Genomic DNA, 19915 nt, shown 5'->3' with positions numbered 1-19915 from the left:
AGCAACCTCTTTCCGTTGTAAGTTTCTCTTCAATTAATATTAAAATTTAGATGAGTAGTTCAAGATCACTGTCATGCACAAGACTTAAATTGTCTCTATAATTTTACCTTCCTTACATTTTCATCTATTTTTTTCTTTATTCACGAACATGAACTGCATACTTTGTCCTAAGAAGAAAATTAACTTCCTCTAATTTTTTCTTCAATTTTCACACCGCTTGACCGGTGTGGAAAAAATTTTCTCTTCACAAGTGACTTTTTTTGTTCTCAAGAGTTCGATTGGCTTAGAAATCGATTGTCTTGGACTCCATCTTGAATCGCCTCGATTGCCGTTGTAGTTATATTTCAGTTAAATAATATAATTTTGGTGTTTTCTTACCTTAAATAAGACTTTTGAAAGGTCTCAGGAAGATTTGAAGTGAAAAAACCTTCGAAATCATCTGGTTTCTTTTGTTTGGAATGTGTGCGTTTGTGTGACGTCAATATGTTTCCTACGAATCGGAATCATAACGTTTCGCGCTTTTAATTCATGGGTATTTTTGACGTTATTAGGGAAATAGAATCTACACTCAAAGCTTGTTGATTATTTATTTCTCACATCTCGTGAAATAAATTTTATAGTTTGAATAGCTCGGCAAGTCTCGCGATCAGAACTAAAACTATAAAATATATTTCACTAGATGATCAACTCGTTGTCGTAGTAGATTCTATATTTCTTTCATACACCGTATATATCTCTCAGAAGAGTTTAAAGAAATAATATTGAGGGTAAATTGTAGAAAGTTCCCCTTTGCGCCTGAGCTGAGAAATATACTATCAGCAATGTCTCTAAAAATTGACAGAAATTTACAGAACCGAAAAGTGACTGAAATTCGAGGTACTGTGAAACAACAGAATCGTTAAGTACTGAAGTTTTGTGAAAAAGAAGTATAATAATTTATAGCAACATTATAAGTGATGAAATCTGTATTGAAATTCCGGTAGTGTAAGTATAAACCAAAGCTTTGATCATGTTCTTCGTCCGTAATGTGATGCGTTTGTGTACTATTTTCGCAGGCTATAATAGAAAAAAAAACTAAAGCTTATGTATGACTCTGATAAAAGTCGGAGAAGGTTGATTGGTCATATATTCTGTTTCATTCTGATAAAATGTATGGAATTAAATTGATTCGAGAAGTTGATATATTTTTGTTTAAATTCTGACACTGTTCTAAGGCACTGACCATTTTATTACCCTGTTGGGGGGGGGGAGGGGGGGCAGAAGTGGTTGGAGCCTTATCAAAGTTCTACATGGACCTGAAAACATTCCAATTAAGACAAATAAGCTTGAAATAAGGTTAACCTTTAGAATACCAGAATATTCATAGTTATCTTTCCTTTTATTTTAAGTTAGTAGGTGAAATGGGTTTACTTTTACTGTTTATATGCTGTGGAATAATCCAAAAATAGAAAAAAAAATGTCTAGCAGTATGTTCCCAAATACTATATCAATCATTAACATTTTACTCTTGTTTCCCTGTAGGCTGGGAATGTTCAGGGTACTAGTAATACATGTATTTATTACATGTATATACTATCTGTAGTTGATATTATAGGCAGTTATGTAATTCAACTTTTAATTTACAATAAATATATAACAATATATAACAATAGCAATACATTACTTCAAAACAACCCTCAAAAAATAAAAAAAAACAATTGGAAATTTGTGACAGTTTGTACAATGGAACATGTCTGACCCAAGTAAGTGATGGATCCAAGAAAAGGGTTCTGGGGGTTGCAACCCCTCCCCCTTTTTTATCTGAGTTTTTGTTTATATTGTGAAAAATTTGGGCAAAAAAATGAGCAAATTAATGGTCTAGACCTTCCTCCCCTTTTCAAAAAACTTGAGATCCATTTTTGAAAGGCATCTTAGAACAGAAAATATTTCTTTTAACAATAAATATTGCTGGAAAACACAGATTGAAAAACAATGTAAATTTCAATCACAACAAGGGTTAGATCTGAAAGTAAGACCAAGAACATTTAACTGTTAGATTAAACAAGTTCCACTGCAGTAATAATTTGTAGAAGTATACAACACAATATGCACTAACAAAGGAACAATATACCACTCTATATAAAAAATCTATTTCAATAAGATACCATTCAAATATTCATTATTTCATAGTAATTTTCATGCCTTCCTTCCATTTAAATTGTAGTACAGAATGTCAGTTCTTAATTTTGTATATTTTTTTTATGATTTTGCAATAAAAAATCAATTTTTTCATTAAAAGAAATTTTAACAAAACATTCTTATCCAAATTTGACCAAAACTTGCATATCTCCAAACTTAAATATTGATAATTGTGCAAAATTTCAGTTCAGCACTTAGTAAAGATTTTGAGACTTTGCACTAACAAAATTGTCGATGAACATTCAAACAGAATCTTCAATTTTAACTGATTTAGAGTCAAAATTCAGTTGAGGAAGGGTATGAGGAAATTTTTTTATGAAACCAAGCACAGGAGTACTAAAAAATTAAGAATCAATTTCATGCTTTTCTCAAAGCCATTTTTGTGAAACTTTAGATGGAGAAGTAAGAATGAAAAGAATGAGCTGACATTTTTCAAAATTGTTAAAAAAAAACTACAAAGAACAGATTCATTATTGAAATAAGTGAAAACACTATACCAGAACCTAGTAAAACTATATGATTACTATGTGTTGTAATCTGTAAGAATCGGGCAAAATTGAAAAACAATGAATCCTACTCAGAAAAAAACACAAGAACTTGACAATGTGGACACATAGTTTATGGTCTATTGAGGACACATTGAAAGTTCATTTGTATAAGAAGTGTCAAAGGATGCAGAAAAGCGAGTTCAAAGTTATAGTAGAATGGAAGAGAAAAAGTGAATTATCTCCCTTTGATGACAGACTTGCAAAGCATTTCATATCATTGAATTACTTGAATTAATGACACTTAAGAAAGAAATGACTGACATTTTTGCATTTCATTGAACATATAGAATAAGATTTCATGGAATGACTTGTGTGTTTTTTTTTTCACCATAATTCATCCAATGACTGAAATCTTACATCTAGAATAGCACTTAGATAGTCACATTTGTATTTTCACTTTGTTGAACAATTATACTTGCATAAGACAAATTTTGCAATGATCACAACCCCCTAAAAAAAAACCAAAAAAAACATCATCACAAAAAAAAATACATTGTGCAAATGTAATTACATTGTAATTGGTTTAATTTCGTTTCATCATTATTATCAAAATATTTTTTCCACTCACAATCTTGTCTAATACCAAATGACTTTGTTACAAAGTAAGGAAGTGTAAATATCATAGTTCTTTCCTACTAACATAAAACAAATATATTATAGTAGAACTAACATTCTTCATGTTATATCAAGTTTAAGGTAAAAAAATATTTCAAATTAATGAGTAATTTTATGTAAATGGTATTTCTAACTTTAAAGTGTAACATACATTTAATTCTTTTTAGTTTTGTGATAGACATATTTTCAACCCATTTCCTGGGCAATGTATGGTTAATTTTCAGGTAAAATAAACAAAAAACCTCAACAAAGTGACATCAAATAACAGATCAGCTGTTCATCTTGATGCTGAAAACATAATAGTAAACATATCAACAATTCAGAACTTAGTAGATAAAACCATCAATATGACTGCTGCCAGTAAAATATCATTGAAATAAGCAGTTGGTTAAAAAGATTCTATGATTGTTTTCCATTTTGTCATAGAATATATTGGAGACATGTACACCAATTTAAGTGTTGTAAGCCTTGTTTGGAATATGTCACTGATTTAACCATGGAAAATTGATGACTAAATTTCTATAGTGTCATCACTATCTTCATCCTCCACTTTAATTTTTTGTCTCTTCTTAGGGACAGGTTTTTGTTTATTTTTCTTATACAATCCTCCTTCAATAATAGTATCAGCATTATCAAACAGATTAGCTCCAAGGAAGGATATGTGGGATTTCAAATTAGGAAAAGGATTTGGAGGCAAGGGTTTACTCTTATGCTCATTGTCACTGATGAATGAATGGTTCTGAAATCCTCCAAGTTTTTCAAACTGATGATTTAAATACATGCCATGGGGAGCTGGTGGGGGCAGATCAATGTCATCAGTCTGATCTACAGGCACATTAGGAAGTATTTTTGATACTGCATATGGACTTTCCTTAACAGAGCCTTTATGTGATAGGAAAAAGACATCCGAGTTTTCATCAGGTTCTCCATCCAAAATAGTTGGTGTGTAAATTCTTGAATTTCGAGTATCAGATGAGGTGGATTCGGGATTTGGATAGACATCTGCTTTTGAATTAAATGTAAATCCACCTGATTCTCTACCTGTCACAACATGTCCATTTGTTTCAGATTCTGTGACACAACTTGCTGAATTTGACTGTCCTGAGAAACACTTAGATAATTCATCATAGCCTGATGACCTTGCTGGTTTTGTTTGACCTTCATAAGTTCCTGCAACAGTTGAGATATTAGATTCTGTATTTGTTTGTATGCCATCTTCAATATTGTTATTGCCTGCATTCCCATTGCTTGCCCTCTTCTTCTTTCTACGTTTGTGTTTTTCACCTTTGTCCAGTTTGTTGTGGAGATAATTCACTCGATGGTAATCACTCAACACATAGTCTGCTCTTCTTTCAGGTCTAAAATGTTCAGAACATAAACATATTTTAAGTACAAAAAATATGTCGTGATCTTCTCTCAAAAGAGGTGTTAACTTCATTTTACAATGTATTTAAAATCCATCTATAACTCAGAACCTGATTATATGATATTGATAGTTACTTTAAACTTAAATCCTGGTTTTAAGAAAATTTATTACACCTAGGCAAAACAAGTGCAGTAGTATATAGAAATTTTTGCATGCCGGTCTGTTTGTCCATCAGATCATGTACCTTGGAAGCACCTTAACCATTCAATGGATGCTGATGAAATGAGGCATCATGACAGTGTAAATGTGCATAGAGCAAGAATATTAATGTTGGATGCTTGCAAATGGAGGCAATCAAACATAAAGGTTTTGCAAAAGTTGTAAGTGCAACTTCATCATTAACTATTCAATGAATTTTTATGAAACTTTTACATGAGCTGGAGTAATTTTACATTTTTTTTTATCCCGGTAAGTTTGTTGTCTCTTTGAAATATTCACTATATCCATTTTCATTGTATTTCAGGTTTTTGCCAAGTGAGATAATCAACTTTAAGTATTGTAAGCAGGGGTAGGACTTAAAAGGGTCAATGAGTCAAAGTTTCAAAAGGACAAAAGGGTCAATGAGTCAAAGTTTCAAAAGGACAAAAGGGTCAATGAGTCAAAGTTTTAAAAGATCAAGAGTTGAAGCAGATATTTTTTCAAATACTTTTCAAAATTATGACAATAAAGTTATCCCATTTATTCTCTCAAATGGGGTGTGTGTATAAGTGTGGGAACACATCTATACATACCAATCATGTCCAAACTTTTGAAAATTAACAGTTATTTCAAGATTGAGTTGGTAATTCTTTACAAATAGTGATTTTTTTACATGATTACCTCTGACCAAATACTACCAATAGATTTGAACCAATAAATACCCATAATCCAAATGTGAAAATTCATTAATGTTAACCATATACAAAAATGTATGTATATACTTGTAACCTAAACATTGTCATTTCTAAGTCACTAATATTGTTAACTACTTCATGCACTCGTAATTTCAGTACTTAATATTGGCATATGATTTGCATAAATATGTAATTATACATCAAGTAATGCTGTAGATCCTCACTGCGTTTACCACCAGAGAGTCATAGTTCTAACTTCATATGAGATAAAAATGTATCTCTTGAGTATCATACACTTGTGTTCTGCCTGTGTTTCTTGCTTGTACGAGAATGGAAGTTTACAGAAATGATCAGTTAGCTTTGTATATTACCCAGTTTCTGATTCAGGCACTGGGGCTTGTTACTGGACTACAAAGGTCATATAGTCACATTCATTGCCAGTTGCTTAATTTGATTCCTAAACTGGTTGCCTGGTCAATATCAAAAGTGACCCAAAGATTGTTACGAGGTACCTCATTTAAAACATATCATACACATGTCTATGCATGCTTGTATTAGAAAGTTAACATTAAAAGATAAAATGATCGGTTAGCATTGAATTTATGTAATATTACCCAGTTTCAAATTCAAACAAAGGGGTTCGTTACAATTGACTATACAAAGGTCATATATATTGTCAGGACCCCGGTATCTATATATAGCCACTGTCAGTTGTTCAATCTTGTTCCTGATGATTGAAAACATTCGGGTCATCATGGTTATGAAAGAGTATGCAATCATATCAAGGGAACCAAGATTTCAGTGGAAGTTTTAGATTTTAGATTTTAGAGCATGTCACATTTGTACATTTCAGATGTTGAAAGGAAGCCAAAATCAGTGACAGGGAATATTTAACGATTAGCGACTTTGAAGACTTCAGTCTATGATTTTATTTTGGAGTTCACAAGCTTTGATGATAAATGCAGACCAGAACTGTATAGAAAGACAAATAAGTACCATACATTTGAAAGAAAAATCTGTACTACCCGCTAAATGTTGTGATTTTCATATTACAAAAAGAGCATTAACTCTCCAAATGTAAATATTCCCACCATATACAAATTCTAAACTTCTCTAACCTTAACAAATTATACCCATAAAGAAAAGCACGTTTATTATTCACAAATTTTTAGTGTCAAATTAGAAGTAGGCCAATCACTTTTCAGCAAATATGTAACTGTCAGTAAACTACGCATATTTCACAGTTCTCTACTAGCAACTAGAACTAAAACCAGAAAAGGCCACACCATGTCCCAATGTATACAATGTCCCACTGTAATAAATGTAATCAATGCTATTGCCCTTATCCACAGCATTGTAATGGTGTAATTCATTCAAGGAAAATAAGCTGAAACACATTCCACTGTGATAACATTTATTTGTGCAACATGAAAAAATTCAGACATAAGGCAGCTACTGTATCACAACTTCTAAAGTAAAGTTTTCATTAAAAAAATCTTTCTTTGAATCACCAATTATGAACACATCTTTGAGTAAATGAACCATTACCAAAAAAAATGCATTGTGGGAATGGCAGTTTTGCAAACAAGAGTATCTATACTACATTTGTTTAACTTGTGAGTTTCACTCCGTTTAGACAATCGTAGTTACTTTGAGATTTTTCTTTATTATACAGGTTCTTCTCGATAACACCAATAGCACATTACTTGTAGACTACTTTAATAAGGCCATCATAAACAAATTCCTAGATTCTCATCTAACATTTTTCAGAATTAGGGGTAGGCGAGCAAATTTTATTCTTTATTTTTTTATCAATTCTAGTTAAAAATGCTTAATTTGAAAGAAATTAACCTAAACTGGGTAAAAAATTAAAATAATTTTTTTCGAGGAGGGTGAAAAAATTGGGTTAGGAGGGGATGAGAATCTTGGCCTAATCTTCAGGTTTTTTTTATAACACAGGTGATTTCAGATATAGGGGAATAACCCATTTTCAAAATTTATACATGTAATTTTGCTGAAAATGTAATATCAAGATCTTGCAGTCAATTGTGTTATGTCCTCTTTGGTAAGAATAAAAAATATCAATACAATAAACAGTTCCAGCTGGTCAACCAAATTCATCAGACATTAATACTGAAATCTACAGATTGCTCCTAGATCAAAATTCTGGATACAAAAAAGTTGTTATTTCTTCACTTGATTTATAATAGCAATTAAATGAGCTAATGGAAGAAAAAGTTTTTACTGTCAACTCAAATGTTTATACTAAACACATTTATCTTTGACAATTTAAAATACAGGTCTCCTTGTAAAAAAGCTGTTGAAAATATTATATAAGAAATAAAGGTAGCTCATCAAAAGGCTTAATACAGTAACTCATTTATAAAAAATGTTGCAAAAATAATTAATGAAAACAAAACAAGTTACAAAATAATATTGCAAAAAATATAAGCACCATTAAAGAAATTAAATAATGACAAAAATGACATTTACAACCTTAAAATAACAACATAAATAAAGAATGGAAAATATACAACACTGAACACAACATAATAAAGCACTAAAATGGTAAGTAATACATTTTTACCCAAAATTCTGTATTGTAAAAGTATATTATAATTTTTTTTTAGATCACTTTTAATACCTTTTCATATTGTTGTACAATTACTAAAAATACCCAAGAAAAAATTCTTTCACCGAATACCATTTAATTTCACTAACTGATGACCAAACACAACCTTTCATAAGATAAAAACATATGGCATCTAATGGGACATTAAATGATGCCTTGCTACAATGCAAAAAAAATTTTTGGAGTGTAAATGGCAATACCTTTTGTGTAAATAATCTGATCAAATTGAAATTTTAACTTGATTTGTATTTTATGATTCTAATAACTATACAAAGTTTGATAAAGATCCTTCTATATCTTTTCAAGTCATCTGAAAATCATCACGGGACAGACAAACACACAACTTTTCAGAGGGTATCAATTTGTGTTTCTGGTACAAAAATTGAAATATCTGGGCAAATTAAATTAGAATATTAACATTTCTTATTTGGTTGCCACAGAAACATAGAAACCCATATCCTGAAGCTTAACAATCCTTGCTTAAACAAAATTAAGTGTCAGTCCCTCTAAGAATCAGGCAGTGGGTGAAACATGGTATGAAAAAAACCATCATTTTGATAATATAATTTGACTATTTGCACCATCAGAATCAAGGAAAACAGACAAGATTTTCCATATCATGCTGGATCATTGAGTTACAATTTCATTGAAATGCACTGAAAATGAACATTTCAGGGGCAGATAACTCTGTCAAAAATATCATTTTTCTAACATTCTATTGAAAAATTTCTGAGCAAAGCCAGTGATGCAGAGATTAAATAGTGTTATTTTCAAATAGATAAAGTATCATTCAGTGATATTACGTTGTCAGGTCTGAGGGTTTTTGACATGCATGTTTCTGGTTTTCCATTTTGCCTGATTCTTACAAACACTTACACTTAAGTAAAAAAAAAAAAAAAATTCAATTATATTTTTTTAGTTATTTCCCTTTGCTATCAATACATGATAAAGCTAGTTTTCATATCTGATTCATAAGTGGTTTCCTTAAATGTGATAAATGGGTCAATATGACCAGGAATATAAAATAATATATGAAAAAAAAATCTTGAACTCATAGAGGTAGGTAGCTCAACATAGATCTGTTGTCCTTTTACAAGTAAATCAGCTAACACAGACTTGTCACAATAAAAATATTCTATCAACTACTAATCTCCAACAAAAACTACTACATTCTGTACAAGTGCTAACATAAGATAACATCTAAAGCTATTCATTGACACAAAAAGAAACTAATTAGCAAACCATACTATGTGTATGATGAAATTTTAAGTTCAATTAAGTTTTTAAGGAATATAAACATATAATTGAACATGATAATTAGCAAGACTTTTTTGTGAAATTACAAATAAAAAAAATTGTCTGCATTAAAATTTGTCTTTAACACATAAATTTTGTTTAATGTACAAATTTTATGCTTGATTAAAAAACACAGAATTACAAAAAACTTGGTAATAAAAAATACAAAAAAACACAATATGGTCTCAAAAGGGGTAATATAAAAATAAGCAGGAAATAAAAAAAAAAAATTATTTTCCATAAAATTAATTATACCAAAGCAATAGAATACAATGCAACCGACTTTACAAATGTCTGTTTAAACTAAAGTAAAAAAAAGTAAACTATAAAAAAAATTGCATAATCATTTCAATCAAAGAAAGACTTGTTTTGGAAGAACTATCAATTTTCCTTGGTAAAACTTTGTTGTTCTATAAGGATTTCATTGCCATCAGAAAAATTTAATATCACAGGGAACCCAAGGAAAACAAAGAAATATATGAAGTCTTTAAAATAATACCTTGTCAGTTCTTGGCACAGTTTAAAATTTTTTTTCACTGCAGGTCATATAATAAAACATCTCATTTCACAATCTCTATAATTGTTTACATAGCATAGCATAGTAATTTGTTAAAGCATAAAATTCAGTGAATCACTTCTGCTCGATACACTTAAATGTAAGTATATATTAGCAAGTACAATTATCATTTGAAACTTGTCTGGATGCATAGCCACTGTCAACTGTCAGACTTTGTACTGAGTCTTTATCAAACAGTACAATATCATCATTAGATACATCTAAATTCCTTAATTTCATAGTCAAATCTTCATTTCCTAAAGTTCTTGCTTTCACTCTATGTTGACCAGTAGTTGGTTGATAACCATTTGCTGTGCTAGAGTTATTTCCCTTTCCACTATGAATATCAGAAGTATTAACATAAATGACAACTTTCTGGTTATCTACTGTGGGTCTATGGTCTGCATAATTTTCATAGTGGTTTGAATTGGAATGGTATGGATTACTTGTTAGCTCACAATAATTTCCAGTGTTCTCATACTCTCCTGAACTTTGATTCAATTCCTTGAATATTTCCTCAGAGAAAGTGTCACTTGTGAGATTCAACTTAAGACTGAACTCATCAGGCTCCTTAATACAAGCATCTGGTCCCCTGCAGAAGTCAACTGGTTCCCTGTCTGTCAGTGGAGAACCAGCAGAACATGGTGTCTGTGGTTCCTGTATGATGTCTGGTAGGGATATTTTGGGAATGTCTCGGCAATTTTTGGTTGATGACCTAGTTGGAGACTTGAAATATTTTCTACATCTCCCAAGACCTTGCAAATGTGTAGAAAGCCACTTGGAAATTTTGGACCTACAAAAAGGATTAAGATTCCTATTCTGGTACATATGAATAGAATTGACAATTTATTGTTTCAAAATATTTTTTCTCACTATTTCAATATTTATCAGTAAAACATGTGTAACCATCTAAGTATCAGTCTATATAAATTTCATACACTGCCAATGGTAGAGGTGATTCATCCTGCAAAATACCCACAGAACAAATGAAGTTTTTTACAAGTAACATATGTCATATTTTTCCTTGACTACAATCCTTTCTGCATTCATATCTGTACTGAAAGAATAAAACCATAAATTCACCCCTTCCCAAATCAAGAATGACAACTCTTGTAAAGTGAAAATTTCATGTTTATTATTATCTCAAAAATGCAATAGTGGAAAGACAAAGAAGGACTGGTCATGACGTATTTAACTGTTTCTTAAATAATAAAGGTATTTTTGTTTTTCGTTTTTTGACATGCACGAATCACCTACTGTCTGATATTTATAAAGACTGCTACTTACAGGCCAAGTTAAATATTAGCCAAATATTTTAAGGAAGGTACAGATAGGCAAACAATTTTCCATTTTAGTTACAATTCCCTGTGACATATGTACATGTCCCAATAAAATTACATTTAATATACATGGGAAATTTATATCAAAGGAAGGGCTGTTTTACTATATGTAACTTACTAAAGAAAATTCATTCATATCTTATTTTAAAAGATGTATTATACTTACATAACCTGAAGTCAAACATAATGAAGACAATCAGGAATGAAGGACATACAACAAGGGTTATAATGAGGTAATTGGGAGGTCATGCATTTATATAGTATATAATTATATTCCATGGTGTATGGTTTATGAGTTCAATTACATACATAAATATAATGGTTCAAACTGGATTAAGTACAGGTTATTATTATTGTCAGGCAGAGATGTGACAGATTGAACAAATGTGGTAGGGTCATTAAGGCCTATTTAAGGCCAAATAATATAATATACTTTCAGAAATGATGATCAAAAGTTTTATTTCACAGTGAAATATTGTACTAATAGGATTATCTATTGGTTATTGTGAATAGCCAAAATATGATCATGAGTGGCAAAGAATGCCTACATTTAACAAGTGTGTGGAACTTGTTCCACGCATGAATAAAATCTTAATGCGTTCTTGGCAGAGTCAAGTTATTGTCATGATATCCTACAGACGACAACAGTGTGATACCATTGTATGATCACAATTATTCATGATCATATAAAAAATCTTGTGAACTTTGAGGGTAACCAGTGAAAAAAGCAAACCTTCTCCACATACATTTATTTAAATTTGATTGGTTTCTCTGCCTGACACTAATCATCACCAGTACTACTTCCTGTTGATTATATATATAGTATTCTACATCAAAAAATTACTGAAGCAGAATATTAGATTAGCACTACAAGATCTAATGATGTTAATACCTAATCAAATTAAGTTCTCATTAAGTGATCTCAATCATCAACATTTTGTATATTGGCTTGATGCTTTTTGTTGAAATTTGATTTTGTATGTAAATTTTTGCCTGCCTTACATCCGGATAAACCAAATTAGCCAACGTTTTTATGGGCAGATCCCTAAGCCCAAATATAAAATTAAATACATCTATACTATAAAACATAAAAAAATATGATCAGAAAACAAAACAATTTAACAAATAATCAAGCAAACTTGTTATTTAGCATTTTACTATAAATTTTAAGTAATTATAATGCTCTTTTTTAACAAATCTTAAGGAAAAATTTTGGCCCCTGGGTTAGGATCCCTGTTTGTAAAGCTAAGGATCTGCCATTGGGGTGGTGATTAACACTTCTAAATTCAACTTTAAAATTTGAAAACAGGCAAAATGCTGATACAACATATAACCAGTAAAAATCATTGCTGTAAGAATTATTTATAAAAGTCTAATTTCTTATTTCCATTTTAACTGATTGATGGAATTAATCACTTTTTACAGAAAACAATTACATTCCCTTTAGACCAAGGGAAGCCAAATTTTAACTAGTTCTACATATATTGAAAAGGGCAATCTTTTCAATTTAAACATGGGAATTATTTCTGCATGTAAAATTCTACATTCTTTGTAGTTAGTAGCAATAGGCAAAAAGCATTGGACGCAATGATGGTTGCAAACAAAAACAGTGCTGCAAACAATAAATTGCCATGCATATGTCTTAAAACTGTTTTTAAAAAAACATTTTTCTTCGTGAAAAGTCATACTGCTTTCTTGAAATCCACAAATTTTACATTTCACAAACCAAAAGATGTGATAAACCACAGGATGTGGAACTTCTAAAAATAATTACTTTCATAGCACCATTTAAAAACATATACTTCAGTAATTCAAACATATTGCTCATCTCCCAGGAATTCACTGTAAGTATATTATTACTTTGACCACAGTTCTCTGATAGTGTTCTAGGATTTTGCAAAATTTTAGGTTTCCAAAAAAAAAACTCATATGAAGACTAATTTACAGACATTTAAATTTTGCTTTCCAAACTTAACAAATCCCTTCAAAAATTCAACCTTTCTACTTGCCAAAGAGAAAGTGGAACACAATAAATAACTTTCTAAAACAAAAATTACACTTGCCCCAAGTGATGGGAAAGTGGAATTAAGGACACTTGGTCTGATAGCAGGGATCATGCCCCGAGTGAGGGGAAAGTGGAATCTAAGGACACTTGGTCTGATAGCAGGGACCATGCCCCGAGTGAGGGGAAAGTGGAATCTAAGGACACTTGGTCTGATAGCAGGGACCATGCCCCGAGTGAGGGGAAAGTGGAATCTTAGGACACTTGGTCTGATAGCAGGGACCATGCCCCGAGTGATGGGAAAGTGGAATCTAAGGACACTTGGTCTGATAGCAGGGACCATGCCCCGAGTGAGGGGAAAGTGGAATCTAAGGACACTTGGTCTGATAGCAGGGACCATGCCCCGAGTGAGGGGAAAGTGGAATCTAAGAATACTTGGTCTGATAGCAGGGACCAAGTAAAATAATTTCTTTGACGATTGCTTAATTCAGTCTATAGTTGCGGTAACTTTAAAAATATGAAAATGGAAAGGGTTATATATTATTGCCTACTCTTTGTCTAACTCCGTCACTATTTGTTACTTTTTTTACTAACTATTCTCACAGGCGTGCTGCTTAAACTAAATTTTATGAACTGTGGGTGCTGATAACAAGTAAATAATTTTGCTTGAAAACATGACATAGGATATGTTTGATAAGCATACAGTTGTGAGTGTGTACATAATATAGAGGGAATGATGAAAGAAGATGGTCACAGCTTTGTTGATACCAGATTTCTATAATAGGAAGAATATAAAATAAGTTTTTGTCATTCTCTTTTTTAACATGTAGTCATAAGTACCAATGAAGTGAATGAAAATTAATAAAACAGCTTACATATGAAGTCAATGGAAAGAAAAACAAAATCAATCCAGATTAAAATACAGAAATCTGATTTCAACTAGAAACTTAAACAAAGCAATAGATTAGACTATATGGTGCTTATATTTACCTCTTTAATTTTTCTCTACAATATAAATGTGTAGCAATAAATGACTCTGGTTAAATAACATTCTATAACATTCACAAGGAAAGCAGGACTGTATTTTTAATGCTTCTGTATATGTTTTGCTGACATCATGCAGAAATTACACTGAATAACAAAGTTCAATTTGATGAAAGTATATAACATTTTAGTGAAAAAAATTATGATTTGCCAGCACACTCCCTGTTTTAATCTTTTTCATAAAGAAAATATTACAGCATTTTATGTAAAAATAATGATAAAAATTTACAAGACAATAAAAGATACACTTTTGTGAAGAAAAAAAAACCCTATACATTCTGTGGTATATATGATCATACAATATCAAACAGCAAATTACAATACTCAACATAGAAGTGCAGTCTCATTATAAATATTTAATACAAAAGTTAGCTAATGGTTATACAAGTGCTTCATATATAGGTAACTAACATACTTTTCCATAGTTAATTTAGTAGCATACATATGTTGTCAATACCAAAACTATTATGTAACTAATTAGTGACACTGCATAAGAGACACATCTAACATATACAGAGCCTACATCTGTATCATATATAATGTGCACTACTTTTAATAAGTCTGTTAAAATATTTCAAAACTTCAAGCAATGTGAAGAATTTAATAGGGTAGTTCACATAATTTAAAAATTAAAAGAAAAATTACTTATATCATACACTAACAAATAAAACCAAAGAATGCTGCCATTATATGAGACAGTTATATTTTTATAGGTCTGACTGTAACTAAGTGATACTGTCTATCACTCCAACTAAGAATCATGGTCAAACATGGAAGTTTTAATCTTTTTAACAGATGCAATTCTGCTTCAGAATCTGTAGTAAAATCAACAGACATAGTTTTGAACCAGAAGTATTAAGTTGAACATACATGTACCATGAAATTTTGAGTACAAGTATCAATCCTGCCAAATTTAAACACCTAAAAAATAATCTTCAACAGATTAATACCTCATGGCCTGACAAAGCGACTTTAACAATACAGAGAATACTTTTGCATGCTTTTTAAGTAGGAGCAATACTTTGGAACTTTCAGACAAAATAAAAAAATCAGTGAAGAAATACAGTAGTCTATTCACTGAAATATTTGATGCTGAATAACTTAAATAAACAGTAATGTCACAGAATCACAGTTTTGGTGCAAATTGAAAGAACAAACATAATACATAAGTTGTTTCCAGGGTATATCTGACTAATTATATCAATCTCTTATTGGTTTAAAAATAAATAATGAACACAAATGATCAAAACTTCAATAAACACAAATAAGACCTTTACATTGCCATGCTATGTCTATGTACGATTAAATCTCCATGTTTTGTCAGTTATTTTATTTTGATGTGACAGGTGGACACGATGTCCAGCCCCATTAGGCTTTAAGGACAATTTAATAGCCTCCTTGTATGGCATTTATTAATCTCTAACTATGTGTAAATACTTATATGTGAGGGTTTACATTATAATTTCCCTTCCATATATTGTTGAGATAATTATTGTAAGGTTAAGATGGGTTAAGTACAGAATTAAGGTTTCCTCCCATTGTGAATCCTTCTTACCCTGGCCTATTGAGAGACAAATCTTTCTGGTGAAACTTTAAAACATTCCTATCTATGTGAGTTCGAAGAGTTTACGTCTCACAGTTGCCAGATAACTGAAATTTTCATAAAAACTAAAAAAAATCATGGTCAAATGTAAGAAAATTCACTCTACTGAAAATTTGACAGAATGCCATATGATTTGAATAAACAACTGTTGTTTTTTGATAATGAAATGATATTCATGTAAATTTTTCATATTACATAATTTTTATAAAAGCACTCTTACCATGCTGTTAATGATACAAAACTAACATCTATATAATACATTCTGATATACTCAGTACATCAACCATGTCTAATACATTAAATTCTATAAAACTAATAAATGTTCTAAGACCAAACCCAACATGACAAACTCTACGACAAACAACAGATGGCAGTAATCATTACCTTTGGTCAGACATGAATTGGATGAAATTGGAAATGACTTTCCTTATATTGGATAAATATCTACAATCACAACAATTCCAATACAGTGACAGTTTATAATTGTAATGTTCATTCAATTCCCTATTTCTATTTAGCAAAGAGTAAATAATTTCCTTTTAATCAGACATTCCCTGTAAACCCAGTGCAATGACTAATCCTCGGAAAGAGAGAGCATGCAATTATTTCTATCTAATTTTCGACTTGTTTATTCCATGATTTCACAGAGAAAGTAAACATGACTATGCCAAGTACTTTAACCCCACCACATTTTTTGCACCTGTCCTAAGTCAGGAATTTCTGGCCTTTGTAAATCTTGTTTGGTTTTCACTTTAAGTTTATTTATATGTTACTTGAGTACATTGGGGCAACTCTTTTGCTGTAACTGTGTATATTGATGTTTTGGGGCCAACTGCAGTCTGACCTCTGGTGTGAGGGTTTCCTTGTGGCTCATTTAAGACCAATGGGTGGCCTTGGGGCGACATTTTCTTCCTGGTGAAGTTGTTGTCTCTTTGACATATTCACCATAGCTATTCTCATTATATAATTACAATTTCTGAAACTAGACTTGACTGGTATTTAATGCTATAAAATTGATGAAAAAAGATGTTTCCCAGTTGAATCATTTCTGAATGTTTCAAGGAAAGCCAGAACTAGACAATGTTTGACTAAAATTATTTTTTTCTTGCCTTTATTCATGATAAACTCAAAAGATCATATTTCTTACCAAAGCAATAGCAGTTCCAGCAACAACCTTCAAAGGAATGCTATCTTTAAAAATCTTTTTAGTGGATTTGAAGGTTTAAAATGATCAGACTACTGTTATGGCAATCTTGGTACACTGCTAATTTTTTTGACAAACCTTTTATGGGGTGGCATCAACTCTTAAACTACCCCTGAACTGTTAGGCAATGTTGAATTTCAACATGTAAATTCCTGTGTTCAAAATTTGTATTCATCCTACATTGAAGAGCAAACTAGTGATTTTTTTACCAGAACTATCATTTTTCATCAAGTACTACATATTCTTATTATGAGTCTTACATTTTATGCTTATGGGCAACCTTATCATTTTACTAGTTTCAATCACAAAAGTTCATTCATCTTTCTCCTCTCAATCCTGTATATTGGAATCTGAACAAGAACAAGTAAACCGTGTAAATACAACCCACCTTTCTCCCTTTGTGGACCTCACAATACAGGTAATAACAACCACGATGATGATGATGATAGCAATAACAACTACAGCAATGACACCTATCAACCATGCAGGGAAGCCAGCATCTGTAATGAAAAATATTAAATTGACAGAAATTTGAGTTTGAGGATCAATTATTGAAATCTTAAGTTAACATTTTGAGAAAAAAATGAAAGAATGCACTCTGAATAACCATTTTATTATTTCATGAAATGTTTTTATTTAAAAAAAAAAGTGGCAAATGTTCAAAATAGACATACTAAGTAGTAAGAGGAACAATTGTATAAAACATTAATAATAAATCAAGATTCTCAACTAAACATTTATCTTATATGTTTCAATTATTTCTCCTATATGTAAGTGCATGAGTAACAAGATTTGTTAAAGTAATGTTCACTAGGGTGGATTGGTTCATGAAAAATAAAATTAAAAAACTGAAAACATTCACTTAACAAAGCCCTGTAGTAAACATGAAAAATACATATATAAAATGTACTCAATATTTCAGCCATAATCAAAGAAGAAATTAGTTTGGTTATAAATAAAAGTGTGCAAATTAAAAAAAAATAGCAGCTTCAAGGATTGTTGGTCTTTAATCAACAAAATCCTGAAATTCTAAAAACCAAAAAAAAAAAAAAAACATGTTAGTCATGCAAAAAAGTCTACAGCCATGTCCAAAGAAAACACTGTTAATTACATAAGAATTACTTTTGATTAGACATAGTGATGAAATCTGGTTGTGCTGATGATGTTAGATTAAAACCCCATATGTTATATGCTGCTCACTGCTATTAACAAGTTTGATGCTTAATAATTGTTTTTTTTTACTGAACTAAAATATTTCCAGAAAGTTTCAATGAAGTGATTAAATGATTTAACTACAAGGAAGGGTAGTATAGTAACTGATTGTGAAAAAACTCAAGTTCTGAAATTTTCAATTTTTGTTTACAAGACACTATTTTCTCACTAAAGAGAAAAAGATATTCCTTTTTTAGCCAGGTGAGATATAAAATGTGTCATATTTGTGATGTCCCAATAAAAAGTTACATGGTATCCTCTAAAAACAAAGGAATTTGGGCAAGCAGAGTGTTCTAAATTTGCATACCTATCATAAAACTAACTTTAGAAATGAGTAAAAGAATCGAACACTGCTAGAAAATATTAAACTTGGAAATCTTGTTTTATGTTGCCTGTTGATCCTCATTTCAGGCAAAACTCACAAGCCTATAATTTTTTTGCCATGGCTTGTTAAGTTTGTGGTAAAATTCAAAGACTGTCAAATTCAGACTTTTACTTAAGAAGTAAGTAACTTGTGGAAAACTTCACTTGAATGGACTTAAATAAAACTCATGAATGATGAAAACATGTTATAGTAGAAAGCAGCATTTATATGAAAGAAGATATTAGTCATTAGTTGAAACAAAAAGACCATTCCAACATTCCTGCCTTACTAAGAAGAAATTGAGTAGATTTGGTGACATTCAGAATAGAATTGTCAGTAGAGGTGGTAAAATCCAGAGAGACTCCAGTAATCAATGAAGTAAACGTAGAAGTAACTAGCTTGATTTTTTCACTGGTTGTAGACAAGAGTTCTGGAAGAAAAGCAATATGTGATCATGCCTGAGAATTTAAATGGAAATTCTTTACAAGTAAAACCATGTATATGGAAAGTAATCGATGATGAGTGATTTATATTGTATAAAACCAGCGTAAAAATATCTGCAAAATATATGACAAGTAAAAAATGAAAAAAAAATCTTTCATACAAGCTCCAAAAATAGTAAAATAAAAATGAAAGAATTAATATATTGTAGGTCTCCCAAAATACTGTAAGGTGAGAAAAAAGGGAGTTTCAGACAGGTGAATTTTCTCAGACTTCCCTAATGAGCAGGCTCCTTTGAGACCATTCTAGGTAATACTAGTCTCATAGTAAACAATATAGATCATCAATCAGTACAACAATTGTAATACAAAAAGTACTTAATTAAGATGCCATAATTGTATAAAATATCTTTTAAACTGTATGAGCATTCAAATAAAATAACAGATTTGTCTTTCTTAATCAAGGCTGCAGTTTTCCTATTTTCAGGGCAAAAATCATATTTTATCGTATAAAAGAGTCACCAAATACTATTACCATATTAAAAATAAAGATCTATATTTTTGAAAATGAAGTATGATGATCAAACAAGTATACATCTGTACCACTGAGAGTTGAACTCAT

General features: G+C 30.8%; 1 protein-coding gene across 1 annotated transcript in view; it reads right to left on the bottom strand.

The window, feature by feature from the left end:
* Positions 1–1598: 1598 nt before the first annotated feature.
* The window catches only part of LOC148626265 (uncharacterized), a 35510-nt gene continuing 17193 nt past the window's right edge, over positions 1599–19915 (bottom strand). Inside the window, exons 4-10 of the mRNA XM_088571090.1 lie at positions 19143–19283; positions 17666–17777; positions 16458–16517; positions 14417–14431; positions 10197–10877; positions 8278–8391; positions 1599–4699 (exon numbers count right to left, since the gene is read on the bottom strand). Coding sequence (XP_088427216.1) covers positions 3853–4699; positions 8278–8391; positions 10197–10877; positions 14417–14431; positions 16458–16517; positions 17666–17777; positions 19143–19283 — 1970 coding nt within the window. The 3' untranslated portion in view covers positions 1599–3852. The remainder of the gene's footprint in view (positions 4700–8277; positions 8392–10196; positions 10878–14416; positions 14432–16457; positions 16518–17665; positions 17778–19142; positions 19284–19915) is intronic.

Source organism: Perna viridis, chromosome 2 (assembly GCF_037379345.1).
Source record: "Perna viridis isolate PV_CMFRI_1.1 ecotype Kerala chromosome 2, ASM3737934v1, whole genome shotgun sequence".
NCBI classification, from domain to species: Eukaryota; Metazoa; Mollusca; class Bivalvia; order Mytilida; family Mytilidae; genus Perna; species Perna viridis.
The sequence above is the reverse complement of the archived record's forward strand: the minus strand, read 5'-3'. Positions and strand labels throughout refer to the sequence as shown.